The sequence below is a fragment of the Papaver somniferum genome, unplaced genomic scaffold (genome assembly GCF_003573695.1).
Source record: "Papaver somniferum cultivar HN1 unplaced genomic scaffold, ASM357369v1 unplaced-scaffold_117, whole genome shotgun sequence".
NCBI lineage: Eukaryota > Viridiplantae > Streptophyta > Magnoliopsida > Ranunculales > Papaveraceae > Papaver > Papaver somniferum.
This window is the reverse complement of record NW_020620714.1, coordinates 1,135,731-1,150,394: the sequence shown is the minus strand read 5'-3', so window position 1 is coordinate 1,150,394 and position 14,664 is coordinate 1,135,731. Positions and strand designations below refer to the sequence as shown.

Below are 14,664 nucleotides of genomic sequence, written 5' to 3'. Positions count from 1 at the left end.
ATTACATTGTGAAAGATCTACCCAAAGAACAGCAGGACGATCGTATATTTTGGATTAACCTTTCATTGGGTCCTTTTGTTGGTAAGTACAAGAAGCCACGCCAAAATTATGAACCATCCCATGTTTCTTCAAGGGTGCACCATGTTATAAAATTGTGCACCGAGTACAACCGTATTCTTGCTAGGAACAGAGACGACAGGTTTGCCGCCCAAGATGCTTATTCCAAGTGGAGAGGAGAGTCGTTTCTACATTTCGAAGCCGCGTTGATTGTTGCATCTCGGACTGGGAAAAAAGAATAACATGTGATGTTTGAGTGCTGTAAATTCAAATTTTTAATATTAATCGGCGGTTTGATAAAATATGGAATTCCCGAATATGATTAATCGTATTGAAGTGTTATAATATTGTTGTTCCGATTACATAGTTTCAAAAAAAATTATAATCGTGCCTCGAAAAAAACGATCAAACATCGTCATCATCCGAGGGGATCAATTCGAGTAACTCAGCGGGAAAGTTGTTGTCCATAACACGATCCCAATCAACCATGTTGGACTCATATTGTTTCACCCAATCCTTGCAATGGTTCATCGGGAAGTAATCGTGCCACTTACTCAACGGAGGTAATGGACAATCTTTCTTTACTCTTAAACCGATAAAATGCATTTCATTCACAAATGCCATTACGATTCTTCTATCTTTAACCGACTCGTCGCAAGCCGTTCTTGTGGGTGCAAACGTCATGCTAAGTCCATACATAGGAGGAACAAAGAAATGTACCGCGCAATTCAAAACGTCCGCTAGGAGATATCCAAATTTAGGCATTGTCATCCAATACTTGGATCCGATTGTCTTCAATCCCTTTCGACACTTCACACGCGCAACTAAGTCTTTGAACTCTTGTTCTTTGTCGTATCTATCTCCTCGCCTCATCATTTCCATATAAAAACCCTTGTCCTTCACTAGTTGTACCGCCATCTTATTTCTTAAATATTGGCATTGGGTGACATCTTCGATATCCGCCTCTCTAAAGTAACCCATTTGTTCCGTAGCAACGTGAAACCCACAATTTCCATCCCCATCAACCTCGTCGGTCGACAAAACAAATGGAATGATAAGTGGAAGGAGTTGTTCCAAATACTCTTTGTAAATTGTATATGTGGATCGATTTGGTCTTCCATTAAGATCTCTAGGACAACGAAGAGTACCTTTGTCCTCTTTTATAGTAAGAATTTCCATTGGTTGGGTTTGTTGCGAGGCGTTCATTTGCTCAACAACTTCTTCGACAACATTGGGTTGACTTACTTGAGAAGGCTCTGTAGAGATCTTTAGCCTTACTTGTTGGGTGGTTGGTCCACTTTGATCATTTCTTGGACGACCTCTTTTCTTAGGTTTCGGCTCATCTTCAAATTCGGCTTCCAAACACTCGTGCCTAGACAATATTCTTTTATTAGACAAATACTCCTTCAACTCTTTTCTTTGGATGGTCCTCGACACTTCGGTGTTCGTCCTACCGGTGTTCTTTTTCTTAATAGGTTCATCAACCTCCCTTAAACAAGGGTGAAGGGCTTCCTCCAAATTATGCATCAATATTTGCTTTTTGGGGCCGTTTGATGTAGCGTAACGCTCGGCTATTCGTGCATACAATTCCGACTCGGAGAAAGACGGACCATCAACTACCGGGGTGTTCGGAGTGAAATTTAATTGCTTCCAAAATGGGTGAATATCATCGATGTCAATCACTTCAACATACCTACCCAACTTATGACGACATGGGAGTCCAATACCTATCATATCCTTGCAAACACAAACCGTATTCTCGTCATCATAAGTTTTATATAACTTCAATTGTTTCATCATGCAATTTATTGCCCATCTTGAAACTTTATGAACAACTCCCCTTAGAAGCAATTTTTCCTTAATATGTTCCATCGGGAATTGGTGTACACTGAATTGCATACATTTCCTAATCTTTACGAGATCACGATTGGTGAATTCATGGATTGCTTCTTGGATCTACACAACTCCATTTGACTACCAATTAGTATTTTCTTTAGTCGACCATGAGACCCCTCCGCAATGCTTGTCGCCTCGTTCTTGAAGTTACGATATTCATATGTCCATGCAAACACAAACCTCTCTTTAATCGTTAACCATTGTGTTTTACAATACTCAACCGGTTTTGGGTAGTCCATGCCGTATTCATCCTCAAATTTCTTCAAGTTACATTCGTAAATTTCCTCGGTCATTAAATAAGTCAAACTTCTGAATACTTTATATTCGGAATCCTATCGGTTACCCAAAACACCCGATTTATGCAAATGAATGTACACAGTTTACTGAGTGCAAAAAATGATATAATCGGAAGCTAAAATATATAGTAAACCAGCCGAATATAAATAACCGGGAGATAACTTTAATCGATAAACATCCGATTTTCAAGTTTTCAGAAATTTTATTTTGAGGCCACTGTTATATTCGGCAGTTAAATAATGTTAAACTATTACCGATTGTAAAGGATAAGAATACTGAGTTTTGAAATTTTCTGAGGAATTCGTTTTTGGGGCCATTCGGGGGTAAATAACTCTACATAACTACCGAATGTAGATATTTTTGGAAAACCAGTTTGGGGTTTTTCTCATATTCGGCAGTAAACTAGTATCTTGGAACTACCGAATATACATATTTGGTACTCAGTGTGTTATATTTGTAAGTTTAATATAGAAATTATCTACCGAATCTGGGTAGTTCATGGCATTCAATGCATGCAATAATCGGTTTTTCTTGTTTACAAAAGCACACAAACGCATGCAAATCGAGTATTTGAGTTTCTTAACACAATACCTGTGTTTTACATGCATCGTTAGCTTCAATATCGGGCGATTCTCCATTTTCTTCCATGAAAGGGTCGTCTAGGTTTTCCTCTCCACAAAAGTTTGGATCATTCAACATATACCCCAAATCGTCTTCTCTAAACGGTCGTGAACCCTCAACATTTTGTTCTTCGTCATGATTCTCACCTTCTTCTTCATATCCATCCATTTTTGTAGTGAAAAAAATGGTTTTTCCCTTTTTTCCTTCAACCTCTTCTCTATAACTCTAATAACTCACAAATGCAAAAGAAATGAAAAAATGAAACAAAAATCATTCTAATACTGCACCGACCACAATCGGAAGTCTGGGAAATATTTTGGCTTCCGATTACAATCGGAGGATAACAATGTTATCATATCTTCCGAATATATAAGGGTAATTTCGCCATTACGAATTACGCGAGATAAGGGCTGGCTACATTTTCCCTTTGGGTGACCTTTTTTGTTTTATTGTTGGCCCCTAAATCCTTTTGAGTGGCCCCTAAAAACGCCAGGCTAAATTATACTTAATTATGGCTTTTTCTAAATTTCAGGTGTTGGGATTGGCGCTTCGCCTTGCCTAGCGCCTTTTACAATATAGCTCACATAACTCAGAAGGTTCCGAGCAATATCTGATCCATGAAAAGAGCTATTCCTCTGTCCACTGAGAATCTCTAAAACTAAGATACCAAGGCTGAAAACGTCCGATTTCACATAAATTTTTCTATGCATTATGTACTCTGGAGCATAAAAATAACAAACTTTTAAACCACCATTTTAATCTAAAATAAGTATCCATAATATTCAACTATGTTGATAGCATAAAAATAACAGACGGGGAATAGGAGCCAAACCAAATAGAAATTGGTCAAGGCTTGCATTTGGCATGAATTCGTAAATGAGTAGCTTTTCTTCACCAGCTTGACTGAAACCAATAAGCTGCACAAGATTTCTGTGTTGAAGTTTAGCTACTAAGGTAACTTCATTCTTGAACTCTTGGTCACCTTGACCGATAGCCTCTTCACGGCTATTTCTCGGCCGTCTGGAAGTGTGCCCAGAGGACATCAAACGATACAAATAAGAGAATAAGTTTGAATTTTCAAGCCATCTGGAAAGATTTAAAAACAATCACCTATTAGAGTTTTTATTCTAAGTTTAAATATGCATGTGATATTAGGGGTTTTAGTACCTTGTAAACAGAGCCAAATCCGCCTTCTCCCAGTTTATTAGCTTCAGAGAAATTGTATGTGGCAGCAATTACTGTACTGAAGTTGAACTGTAAAGATTCTATACTTGGAATCTGATCATCCACATCTTCATAGCAAAAACAACAAAAAGTGCGAACCAAATAAGTAAGATTAACGAATAGGGGAAAGGTATCCTAACCCTTAGTGTCATATTTAAGGAATAGCTACTCACAATTCAACTTCTTTGTTTTTGTTTTCTTTCTCGAAAATCCAACTTATTTGTTTCTCGAACGGCTGGCCGTTGGATCAGAAAAAAGCGGGGTCCAATTATGAAGAAAATACTAGTATTTTATTTGTTCCTTATTTATTCAAAAATATTAAAGTATCTAAATTATTTCTTCTCTTTTATTTACTTTCTTCGTCACCGTTTCTTTTTGTTTTTGTTTTCTTTCTTATTTATTTTATCTTTTTTCTTAACATTAATAAATAAATAAAAAATAAAAAATGAAATATTTTTCAAAATATAAGTCGAAAATTAATAAATTTTATATACTTGGAAAGGTCTCGTCGAGATCTACATAACGAGTACCCATTATATTATGTTTCAAATTTTTTATTTTTCTTTGGTGTAATAGTAGTTCATATCCGAGAATGAAGACTATTTTAGAACATCGTAATTCATTATAATTCTATCAGTTTATTTCGTAGAATGAACTCGTATATGCTAGCAATTTGTTTTGTAGAATGAACTCATAAAAGTAGTTCATTATTAAGAATGAAGTCGCAATAGTAGTTCATTATTATAGTTCAAATTGTAAAATGAACTCGTGATAGATGTCTTATTGTCGAACAAACTCTTTCTCCCAGATACCAAACCCCTCTTTTCGATTCTGGACTGTAAAAAACAACTCTACGCATAGAACAATTAAGAACATCCCTTGCAACAACACCATCATACTGAGAAAACTCAATATAAGGGCAAACGACGAGGTTATTGTGGCTTCGAGTCATATGATGAAGCCTCTGTACAAAACTGGAACTCGCGATAGCATTGCCAGTTTTCCTCGCTAAGTTGTTCGAGACGTACATTTCCAACATTGGAAATTTAGGGGAAGGGTCTACAAGGATTGGAGTACCAATACATAAGTAGGCATACCACCAATACTGCAAATTATTTCATAATTTTAATATATTTTTTTAATCAACGTTTGCTCATAAAAACCATCTTTCCGCTAAAAATAATAATTTTGATATTTACCTCTATGATGCCCCAAAAACCAGTGAAGGTACCTCCTCCAATGGAAGCTACATCCAGCCCATAATACACTTCTGCTAAAATTACAGACCCCAATTCATAATCTGGTGCTTTGTCAAGATCTTCAAACGCTTGAAGCCAACCAACATGAGAAACAAAATTTGAGTTTGGAAACAATGTCTGACCCAGTACCCATAAGATAAACCCCTTTCGAGTTCAGGATAGTCATCTACATGATCTGAATTTCTGTCTTGGTGTTTGTGGTGAAAACATCTTCTGCAGATTTTGGTAATTTTGCGTGTGTGTGTCTGAGAAACGAGTCTAGACACAAAAAAATATACTGCACGGGAGTACTTTGATTCGAGAGATCAATCTGTACAACCCTGGCCTAAGCCAAGAAATGGTTGTTCCAGGTTTGCTTCAGTCATAAAGTGAAGGAGAAGGGTTGGTCTAAGGAAGGGAAGCGAAGTAAGTGTTGAGACCAGGATAGTTGGTTGTGAAGGTGTGGTTGCTTTACGACTTGTATCAGAAAGTAGAACTGGCTAGCAAGTAGAAAGCTATCAGGTGATTTCTGGATACTGCATTGCTCCTAGCCAACTTGTTATTTGGTGAAAAATAGGTGAAGCCTATTTATACAAGTCATAATGAAACGTAACCTGGTCTCGTAGGAAGTCGAAACGGTGGATGGAAGAGTGGAGTAACGTGTAACGTTAGAATTTATGCTTCCATGATGAAGGAAACGTTTATTCCATTACTTCTTGTCATTAATCACCGCCTCACTTTATAACACTTTCTTGTAACGGGAATATTGCATGCCATATGCTATAAACCGCCAGACTAATACCCTAGTGAGTATCCCCCAGTTTGTGATGTGTTTGATGTCTCGAGTGTTTTCATGGAAATTTTTTAACATTTTGCTATGTGTGGTAAGCCAAAGTTAAGAGACTTTCCGTAAAAAAACATCATGTGATGCTATTAGATTCGGAATGTTGCGAGCATGGCCAAGGAGTAAAGCAGCGGCCATGTCCTTGGAGTGGAGCGGCCATGGCATGCAGCGGCATGGCCTTGGAGTAAAGCGGCCATTGCATGGAGTGGCCATGGCCTTGGAGTAAAGCGTCCATGGCATGGAGCGTCCAAGGCATGGAGCGGCCATGGCATGGAGCGTCCAAGGCATGGCGCGTGCATGGCATGGCCAAGGCCTGGAATGGCGTGGTGGCCAAGTTATGGATTGGCAATGCCAAGGCTTAGAATGGCTCAGTGGCCAGGTTATGGCTTGGCAAGGCCAAGGATTAAAATTTCTCGATGGGCATGGCTTGGTGAGGCCAAGGCTCGGTGTCTAGGGCTTGTCAAGGCCAAGGCTTAGTATGGTGTTGCACCAAAGTTAGGTCTTGGCAAGGCCAAGGCTTAGAATGGCGCTGCGACCAAGTTAGGGCTTGGTAAGGTCAAGGCTTAGAATGGCGCGGTGAGTTATGGTTTGGCAAGGCCAATTCTTAGAATTTATATTAAGCGGCTATAGGCAATGCGCCGAAATTTACAGAACGCCAGTTCTGGATAAATTTCATTACAATATATTGAACGACTCAATAAATGTGTCAGTGGAGAGGATTTGCATCCATGGTCGCACTTCCTTACAGAATGACGTCACATTGGATGTAAGGATTTTACGATTTTAATCCTAAGCTAAAAACCACCGTCAACACTTGGGTAAGGAAAGAATTCAATGCCGCACATTTAATCTCATGTCCTTTCAATTATTTTGGACTTGCACTTGCGAAATCCAAAAACGAGGGAAAAAGATTCTCTCATACGATTTGATACCCATTCGTCTTGGTTGAATGACGGCGGGTCTCCCACTCCACTTGGGATCCCACAAATGAAATCAAATCAAGGGACGTAATTCCTATTACAAGTATTAAATCAATTATGTTTTAGTCGTTTGATTATGTAATAATTATTTAAAATATATTATATTATTTAAAATATTTATATTAAGTTAAGTAACGAGCTTGCTGATTTCAAAATCCAAAAAATGGAATGTGTGCGTTGTCGGCCACCATCTTTCTATTACTGTGTTTGGAATTGTGTTGTCGTGTCTTACCGATTGCACTTATGTAATTTTCGTGTTACTTCATAACAATGTAACATCAATTCCAGAATATTACATTCTAAGGCGTTAGAGAATAGACTCCAAATTAGCACATACGAAGGTTCCATTAAGTTCTAGTAGTTGGCAACTAACTCCCGATCAAATGCGTTACAAGGACTTGTGCGACTATTTTGCAGAGCTTGCAGATGTATCCTTCATAAATGACGACAAGTGCAATGACATTAGGAAATGGATATCTGAACAGTTGGAAGCAATAACTGAAAAAAGATCAGCTGCCTCCACGAAAGTGATTAGTTCTATAGTCAATGAAGCAATTGAAGTTATCGAAGATCCTCCAGTAGGTCCTAGAAAAGGCAGACCAACTAAAGAAAGATCGAAGATTTGAAGCCTAAAGAATACAAAAAAAAAGGCAAAGAAAGGAAAAGAAAACATTGAGGTAACCTACTGACTACTCTTGATACATTTGTATAACTAGTTTTGGGTATTTGTTACTGATCGCATTTTTGTGTTATAGATTACGCAAGAAATCGCGACGCAGCAAAGCATGTTTGGTACAGTTCAAGCCAGAACTGTCAACGTTACTGGTGAATATCATCAACTTTTGGTGAGCATATATGAATTCTAATTACAAGCTGATCGATGGGGATTTTCTTTTATTTTGGACTATGAAGTAGACTTTATGACAGAGCAAATTTTATTTTAAATCTTTCCTTCGGAGTATGCAGCTTGGAGTATCACAAAATTATGGAGATGGACCTTTAGCAAATTGCATGGTGGGTGTACCTCACATTTCACCTTACTGGAATGTTGTTAACGCACATGGAGCACCTCATCGATGGGATTATGGGTGCTACGGACCAACATACGGAGGATTTCAATTACATGGACCATCTCATGGAGCTAATTTTTGTATCACCTAACTTTAAATCTGGACCATCATTGCAGGATAATTTAAGAAAAGGGTTTTCTCATAATGGAATTTTAGGTGAATTTTATGTGTTAAAGTTTACTTCCGTTGGGAATTTATATTTTTTACTACTGCATATTTTTTGGGAGTTTTGGATTTCCACATGATTATGTTCTTACAATGGGGAATTTTTGGTGATGGTGGTTGAACATTATACGTTTCAAGTTAACCATTACTCTTTAGAGTTAACAATTACTCACTTTTTTTCTTGCTATTACCATGCTTTAAAGACCAAACTGCAGTTATAATCAACTAAATTTAAATCATCATACATGCACACTTTTACTACCACTAGGTTGTGCCGTGGACAAATAATATTACGGCATAAAAGAGACAATTCTTGAAACTTCTATTTTTGACGTCTGCAAAAATGGAAAAATTAGTTGATGTCAATGAGTTAATGCATGAAAAAAATATCTTCATGGCTTTCTCTGGTCAGGAGAATTCTAATTGTGAGAGAGAAACAAGAAGAGGAAAAATAAAAGAGAACTTACATCTAGATCCGATGGATCAGAATAATTCCTTATTATTATAATTAAATGGATGACTGTAATTGAACAAACAGTTTTTTGTGTCTTACTGCAAAACGACAGACATGCTTTTGCTTTTTATCCTCCACGTAGCTTCCACACAGGATGTTGTTTTAATATAATTTTTTTAGCGGTACGTATAGAATTATTGTAAATAAATATGGTGACTCGCAAGATTAAGTGACAAACCATGGATAAACTCGAGAACTGCCAAAAAGAGAAAAATAAAGAAAAAAAAGAGGATAAAGAAATCAAGTCTGGAAATGTAGTAGTAATATTTCATCAAGCAGGACACAGTTTACTAACAGGAACTTTATCCATGTTTCAAACATAAATTTAAGAGGCATTATATAATGGTTTTTATATAAAGATGGAGGTAAGAACCCTCTACCTATATAAAGTAGAAAACAAACATGTTATTGGCAGACTAGCTAGTTAGATTAGTGCAACGTACTAAGTTGCAACAGTTTGGCTAGGGGACAAATCATGGAGGTCCCGAATTAAGAAAATGATCCTTTGAATTTAAAGCCTAAATAAAAAATTGCATTTAATTTTATGTAGAAAAGAGTACGTGAACATCAGTTGGATGAATGAGTAGTTACGTAGATAACCATGAACCACATAAAGCTGTCCTAGACTCCTAGCTAATTCAGTTGTATGATTGATACTGCTCACCTACAGTCACTCGGTATCAAAATCAAATTTTGGGAGACAACTGAATTGGGTGGGTCCTTCGTTGTCACTGATAGATAGTGCTGGACTAACAATGCTCGGTTGGCCTACGGGTCGGTGCCTATCAGTTCATGAAGGTAATGTGCCTAGTCGATCGGATGAAGATAGTCATTCAGAGTTTGTACAGTTGGAAAGAAAAGACCAAACAGAATTTCTGGTACTCGGTTATGAAGTTGAAACACTTCCAGCGTAAGGTATGTGATCTCTAAAAATTCCATAAAAAGTACTAGGTGGTTGACCGAATAGTGTCTGTGAAGCTTTGTGTGTTCTTCCATGGGTGAAGAGAAACAAAATAGAAAGCATTTAAAGTTTGATGAATATGTACTGCTAGCATGGTGTAGTTGCTTCCAGAACGTAAATGATATAGGCGGATTGTTCGTAACATGATAAAATTGCAACATAATGGGCCAGAATATAATCTGGATCACCATTTAGTCGTCATCCAAACATGTCAACCATCCAACCAACGCAACCTGTGTTACATAAAGTGAACGACCAGTCGATGGTCAAAGTTAACGACGGGTCAACCAACATGGTCACTAGTCAAAGTCAACTGTCGGTCAACAGTAGCAGCCAAGTCGTGCTCCCAACCAATTTCCAGCCAGGTTGTCAGTCACGCTGCCAACTAGTTTCCAGGCAAGTACTTAGCCGGCTGCCAGCCAGCCTCCACCCATGTTGCCAGTTATGATGTCATCTAGTCTTTAACCAAGTCTCCAATAAAGGTGGTCTTCCAGTCAAAGATCGATAGTCGCATCACTAGCGAAGGTCAACCTTGCCGGTCAAAGTGAAGGTCGTTGGTCAAACCCGCAATTTCATGTCGATTTGATCCGTTTCCAACGATCCAGTGTAAAAACCCTGAAAGAAGATTCTGGAAGTTTTTAGATAACTTGCTGACCAAGCTGCAAAGAAATCTCTGGAACATTCTAGATATCTTCCTAGCCAAGTTACTTGCAGAGGAAGTTTATCTCGAAATTATGATCTAACCCATGTATTCAAATGTATAAATAGAGGGGAGTCTCAACCCTAAAAGGACACACCCTCATAGAAGAAAATACACCAGCAAACCCTAAAAATGATCAGAAAAATATCTCTCTCCCTACGAGTATTTGTCAATGGATGTGGACAAAGCTTATCGAACCACGTTAATTCGTGATTTTCTATTTATGTTTTTTTTTTGTGTAAAACACTAGTTCAGATCATCATCATTTGTGTTCTGTGTCTGGAAATATTTTTTGTTACGAACACTGATATTCACACAGTTCCACTAGACTTTGGCCATGATTCATATTCTAATTAAGGCGACAATTTTCTAGTCAGCAGTTTAACATAGCTGACAGATTCATTAGAAACTAAAAACAATAACTTTCTGCAAAATGCTATTTTTAATCAGAATCGAATCTCGAATTCTTGAATGAACGATGATAATTATTGAAGTAGTGGAATGTCATCGAGGGTATAATTCAGTAGTTGAAGCTTCATTCACGTTACATGTTACTGAAATTGGCCCGTTTGCATTTCCTTGTTCTTTAATATAGCCTAGGTTTAAGTTCGACCGAGGCTCTATATGTCTCGTAGTACTACCAGCAAAAAATCCAGGTGGTGATGGTGATTCGTGACTGATCAGAGAACCGTTTAGCATTTGGACAACCATCGGCATTGTGGGTCTATCTGCAACATTTTCTTGAACACATAATAACGCAACATGGATGCATTTTGTCGCCTCACTTCTTGAACATGTGTCCTCCAAAGTTGGATCTAATAATTCTGCTGCAGATCCATTTATCCAAAGTTTCCATGCCTGCATCGGTTTCTCATCTCTTTAAGCTATTCATTGTATAATAAAAAAATATTAGAGAAAATAGGTGCCAGAAAACATATTATTCGTACTCACATAGCTCAGAAGGTTCCGAGCAATTTCTGGTCCATGAAAAGAGCTGTTCCTCTGTCCACTTAAAATCTCCAAGACTAAGACACCAAAACTAAAAACGTCTGATTTGGCAGAGAATTTTCCATGCAATATATATTCTGGAGCCATGTAACCACTGCAAAACGAAAACCAAAGAAGTATCTCCTAATTTTGTTTGATATTTACAGTTATGAACTAGCACTTACTACGACGTTCAACTCACTGAGTTCCGACAATTCTGTTTGTACTAGCTTGAGTCTGGTCAAGCACAAAAAGCCTAGCCATACCGAAATCTGCAATTCTAGGATTCAAATCCTTATCTAACAATATATTGCTAGCTTTGAGATCCCGATGGATGATTTTAAGACGAGATTCCTCATGGAGATAGACGAGTCCTCTTGCTACCCCTCCGATTATCTTGTATCGTCTTTCCCAATCCAGATATGTGCATTTAATCGAATCTACACAGTTATCCGACCCAAAGCATAAACTTTTAGAACAGACCACCATCTAAATCTAAGATAAGTATCTATATATCCAACTATGCTAGCTAACAAAATAAGAATAAACAGAGACAGAACAAGATGCAAACCGAATAAGAACTGGTCAAGGCTTCGATTTGGCATGAATTCATAAATCAGTAGTTTTTCTTCACCAGCCAGACTAAAACCAACAAGCTTCACAAGATTTCTGTGTTGAAGTTTACCTACTAATGTGACTTCATTCTTGAACTCTTGATCACCTTGACCAGAAGATTTCGATAGCCTCTTCACCGCTATTTCTCGCCTGTCGGGAAGTGTACCCTGGGGACATCAGAAAAGAAACACCAAATAAGGATTCATATTTTAAGTATAAAGTTACATGGTTTTTATACAATTTTAGTACCTTATAAACAGATCCAAGTCCACCTTGTCCAAGTTTATTGGTTTCAGAGAAAATATCTGTTGCAGCACTTATAGTACTGAAGTTGAATCGCAAGGGTTCTGTACTTCTAATCTCATCATTGACATCTTCATGGAAAAATGACATTAAGTTTAAACCAAACAGTAAGAATATCAAACTTGGGAAAACTAACGGACTTACTATATGAACTACTCTCTCCGTTTTAGAAAGACACGCTTGTTTGGTTTTGCACTGAAGCCACCTTTTCATCTTTTTTCCAAGTGTATCCTTCGTGATAGAAGTGGTCTCGTTGATATTTTAAAGAGACAAAGAGGAGAGAGAAATGTTCTCCACATTTATTAAGAGATAGAGATGTAACCTTTTTTTGGGTGGTTAAAACCTTTTGTACCTTCTTCTGTTCAATGAAATATTTTTTCATCGATTAAAAAAAAATAATCCATAACACGGAAAAAGGAGTAAATTTATAAAATTTAACTCTCCATCAAAACAAGCAAGTCTATTTTTTTTTTTTTTTTTTTTGAGATGCCCAAAAAATAAACCAAATTTATCTTTTTGAAACGGAGAAAATAATATATATATATAAGCGTGAAGTTTGATGGATAACTACTCACAGTCGAATTTCCTTAACTTTGTCTTCTTTGTCCAGAACCAGAAAAACCACAAGGCAGTGGCAGAAAGTACCGTGATAGCCGACGGGACGGCTATACTAATAATAACAAGTTTGGACGAGTTTTTGCGGTTTGCAGCTCGATTAGGATCTGTTTTCAATTAGGGATTGAGCAAAATTAGTACGAGTAAATTGATATGAGAACAACAATCCTAACTAGCACAAACATAAACTGATAGCTCTCCTCTAATATCTATGCTCATATCTTCATGGTGCTATCTTGGCAATATTTTTTTTTTTTGATTTTTATAAAATTCTTCAAAAACAAAATAAATAAAATAAAAGCTCTTTGAGATTTATTGTCACGAAAAATGAATAGAAAAAAAAAAATCCAAATTCGTTTTGCGTTTTTGTTTCAGTACTTACCAGATGAAGAATATATAATCACTTAACTAAGATAGGAACACTACTTACTATTTGGTGCAGTTGTTTTTGTCGACGATGGTGGTGAAGGATTAATCTTAGATTTGAAGAAAGGATATGATTCATATCTCCAGTTACAAGTAGGTGTAATTAATCTTGCACCTTGTCCCTCATAATATGGTATTTCAGCTATGACTGCTAAAAGACATTGATAACAACTATTTGAACGTATGTCGGAAGTACACTGCACTAATCCATATACCCTTTGAAAATCATTAAGCATGGCATCTCCGGTAGCAAAATTAGTAGAATCCGCTTTACTCACAATTTCTCCTGCTATACCATACAGTAAATTACCTAATGCTGGACTAAACTTGGCCGGATTAGTAGCAATACCATGACTCCTAAAATAAAATCTTGGTAGCTCATGCAGCAACCCGAAGTAATTTTCATTTGAATAACTTATCCTACATTCATCATACCAAATAATTGTTTGTTTAACATGTGGACATGTATAATTTTCATTCATCTCTTTAGTACCGACTTCAACACAATCTTGACAATCTTTCAATGAAATATCACCTCTACACTGAAAGACCCGTAAACGATATCCAGGCTTCGACCAACTGTGGTGTTATAGAATCTATTCTTGATGATTGAAGGGTTGGCTGATGAAAGTGAAGGAAGAAGAATTTTGAGATTAGATTGAAATGTACTGTTTGGAGTATTATTATCTCCTAAACAAACATGATAAACGTAATTTGGTTTTGCAGTTGTGCATTGTATGGTAATCAGTGAGTTAGAAAGACAAAACATGATGATGAAGAAGACAAATCTAAGATTAAAACAACCCATGTTTTTGTGTCGCATGATCAACTCAAGTGTTTTCCTAAGCATCAAGAAGTCATGAAGGGTGCGCATTGGCTGGTTTTGCACTCAAATATAGAGAAATCATGTTTATTTATAAGTTCGAAAATTATAGCCGTGTATGACCAGAAGCGCGTTTGGATACACATTCACAAGTGGGTTTTCAATTTCTGGAAACTAAAAAATCAAAAATCAGTTTGGTAATAATATTTTAGAACGATTTTTAGAATTAGAAAAGTCAACTTTTTGTGAAGCAAAATAGTTTTGAATCTTATTTCTACTTCTGACTTCTACTTCTAGAAAAATAGAAGTCAGAATCAGATTTGTACAA

General features: G+C 37.0%; 1 protein-coding gene across 2 annotated transcripts; it reads right to left on the bottom strand.

Moving 5' to 3' along the window:
- Window positions 1-10,832: 10,832 nt before the first annotated feature.
- On the bottom strand, window positions 10,833-14,382 carry LOC113330046 (putative receptor-like protein kinase At4g00960). Of its 2 annotated transcripts, none has more exons than XM_026576908.1 (7): window positions 13,518-14,382; window positions 13,048-13,194; window positions 12,419-12,543; window positions 12,126-12,336; window positions 11,757-11,994; window positions 11,519-11,669; window positions 10,833-11,425 (listed from the first exon to the last, which is right to left on the bottom strand). In XM_026576908.1, the coding sequence occupies exons 1-7, from the start codon at window positions 13,993-13,995 to the stop codon at window positions 11,072-11,074; spliced, it is 1,704 nt and encodes a 567-aa protein (XP_026432693.1). In that variant the 5' UTR covers window positions 13,996-14,382; the 3' UTR covers window positions 10,833-11,071. The 2 variants fall into 2 exon arrangements, with proteins under 2 accessions (XP_026432693.1, XP_026432694.1); XM_026576909.1 differs by having other exon boundaries at window positions 12,240-12,336.
- Window positions 14,383-14,664: the final 282 nt, after the last annotated feature.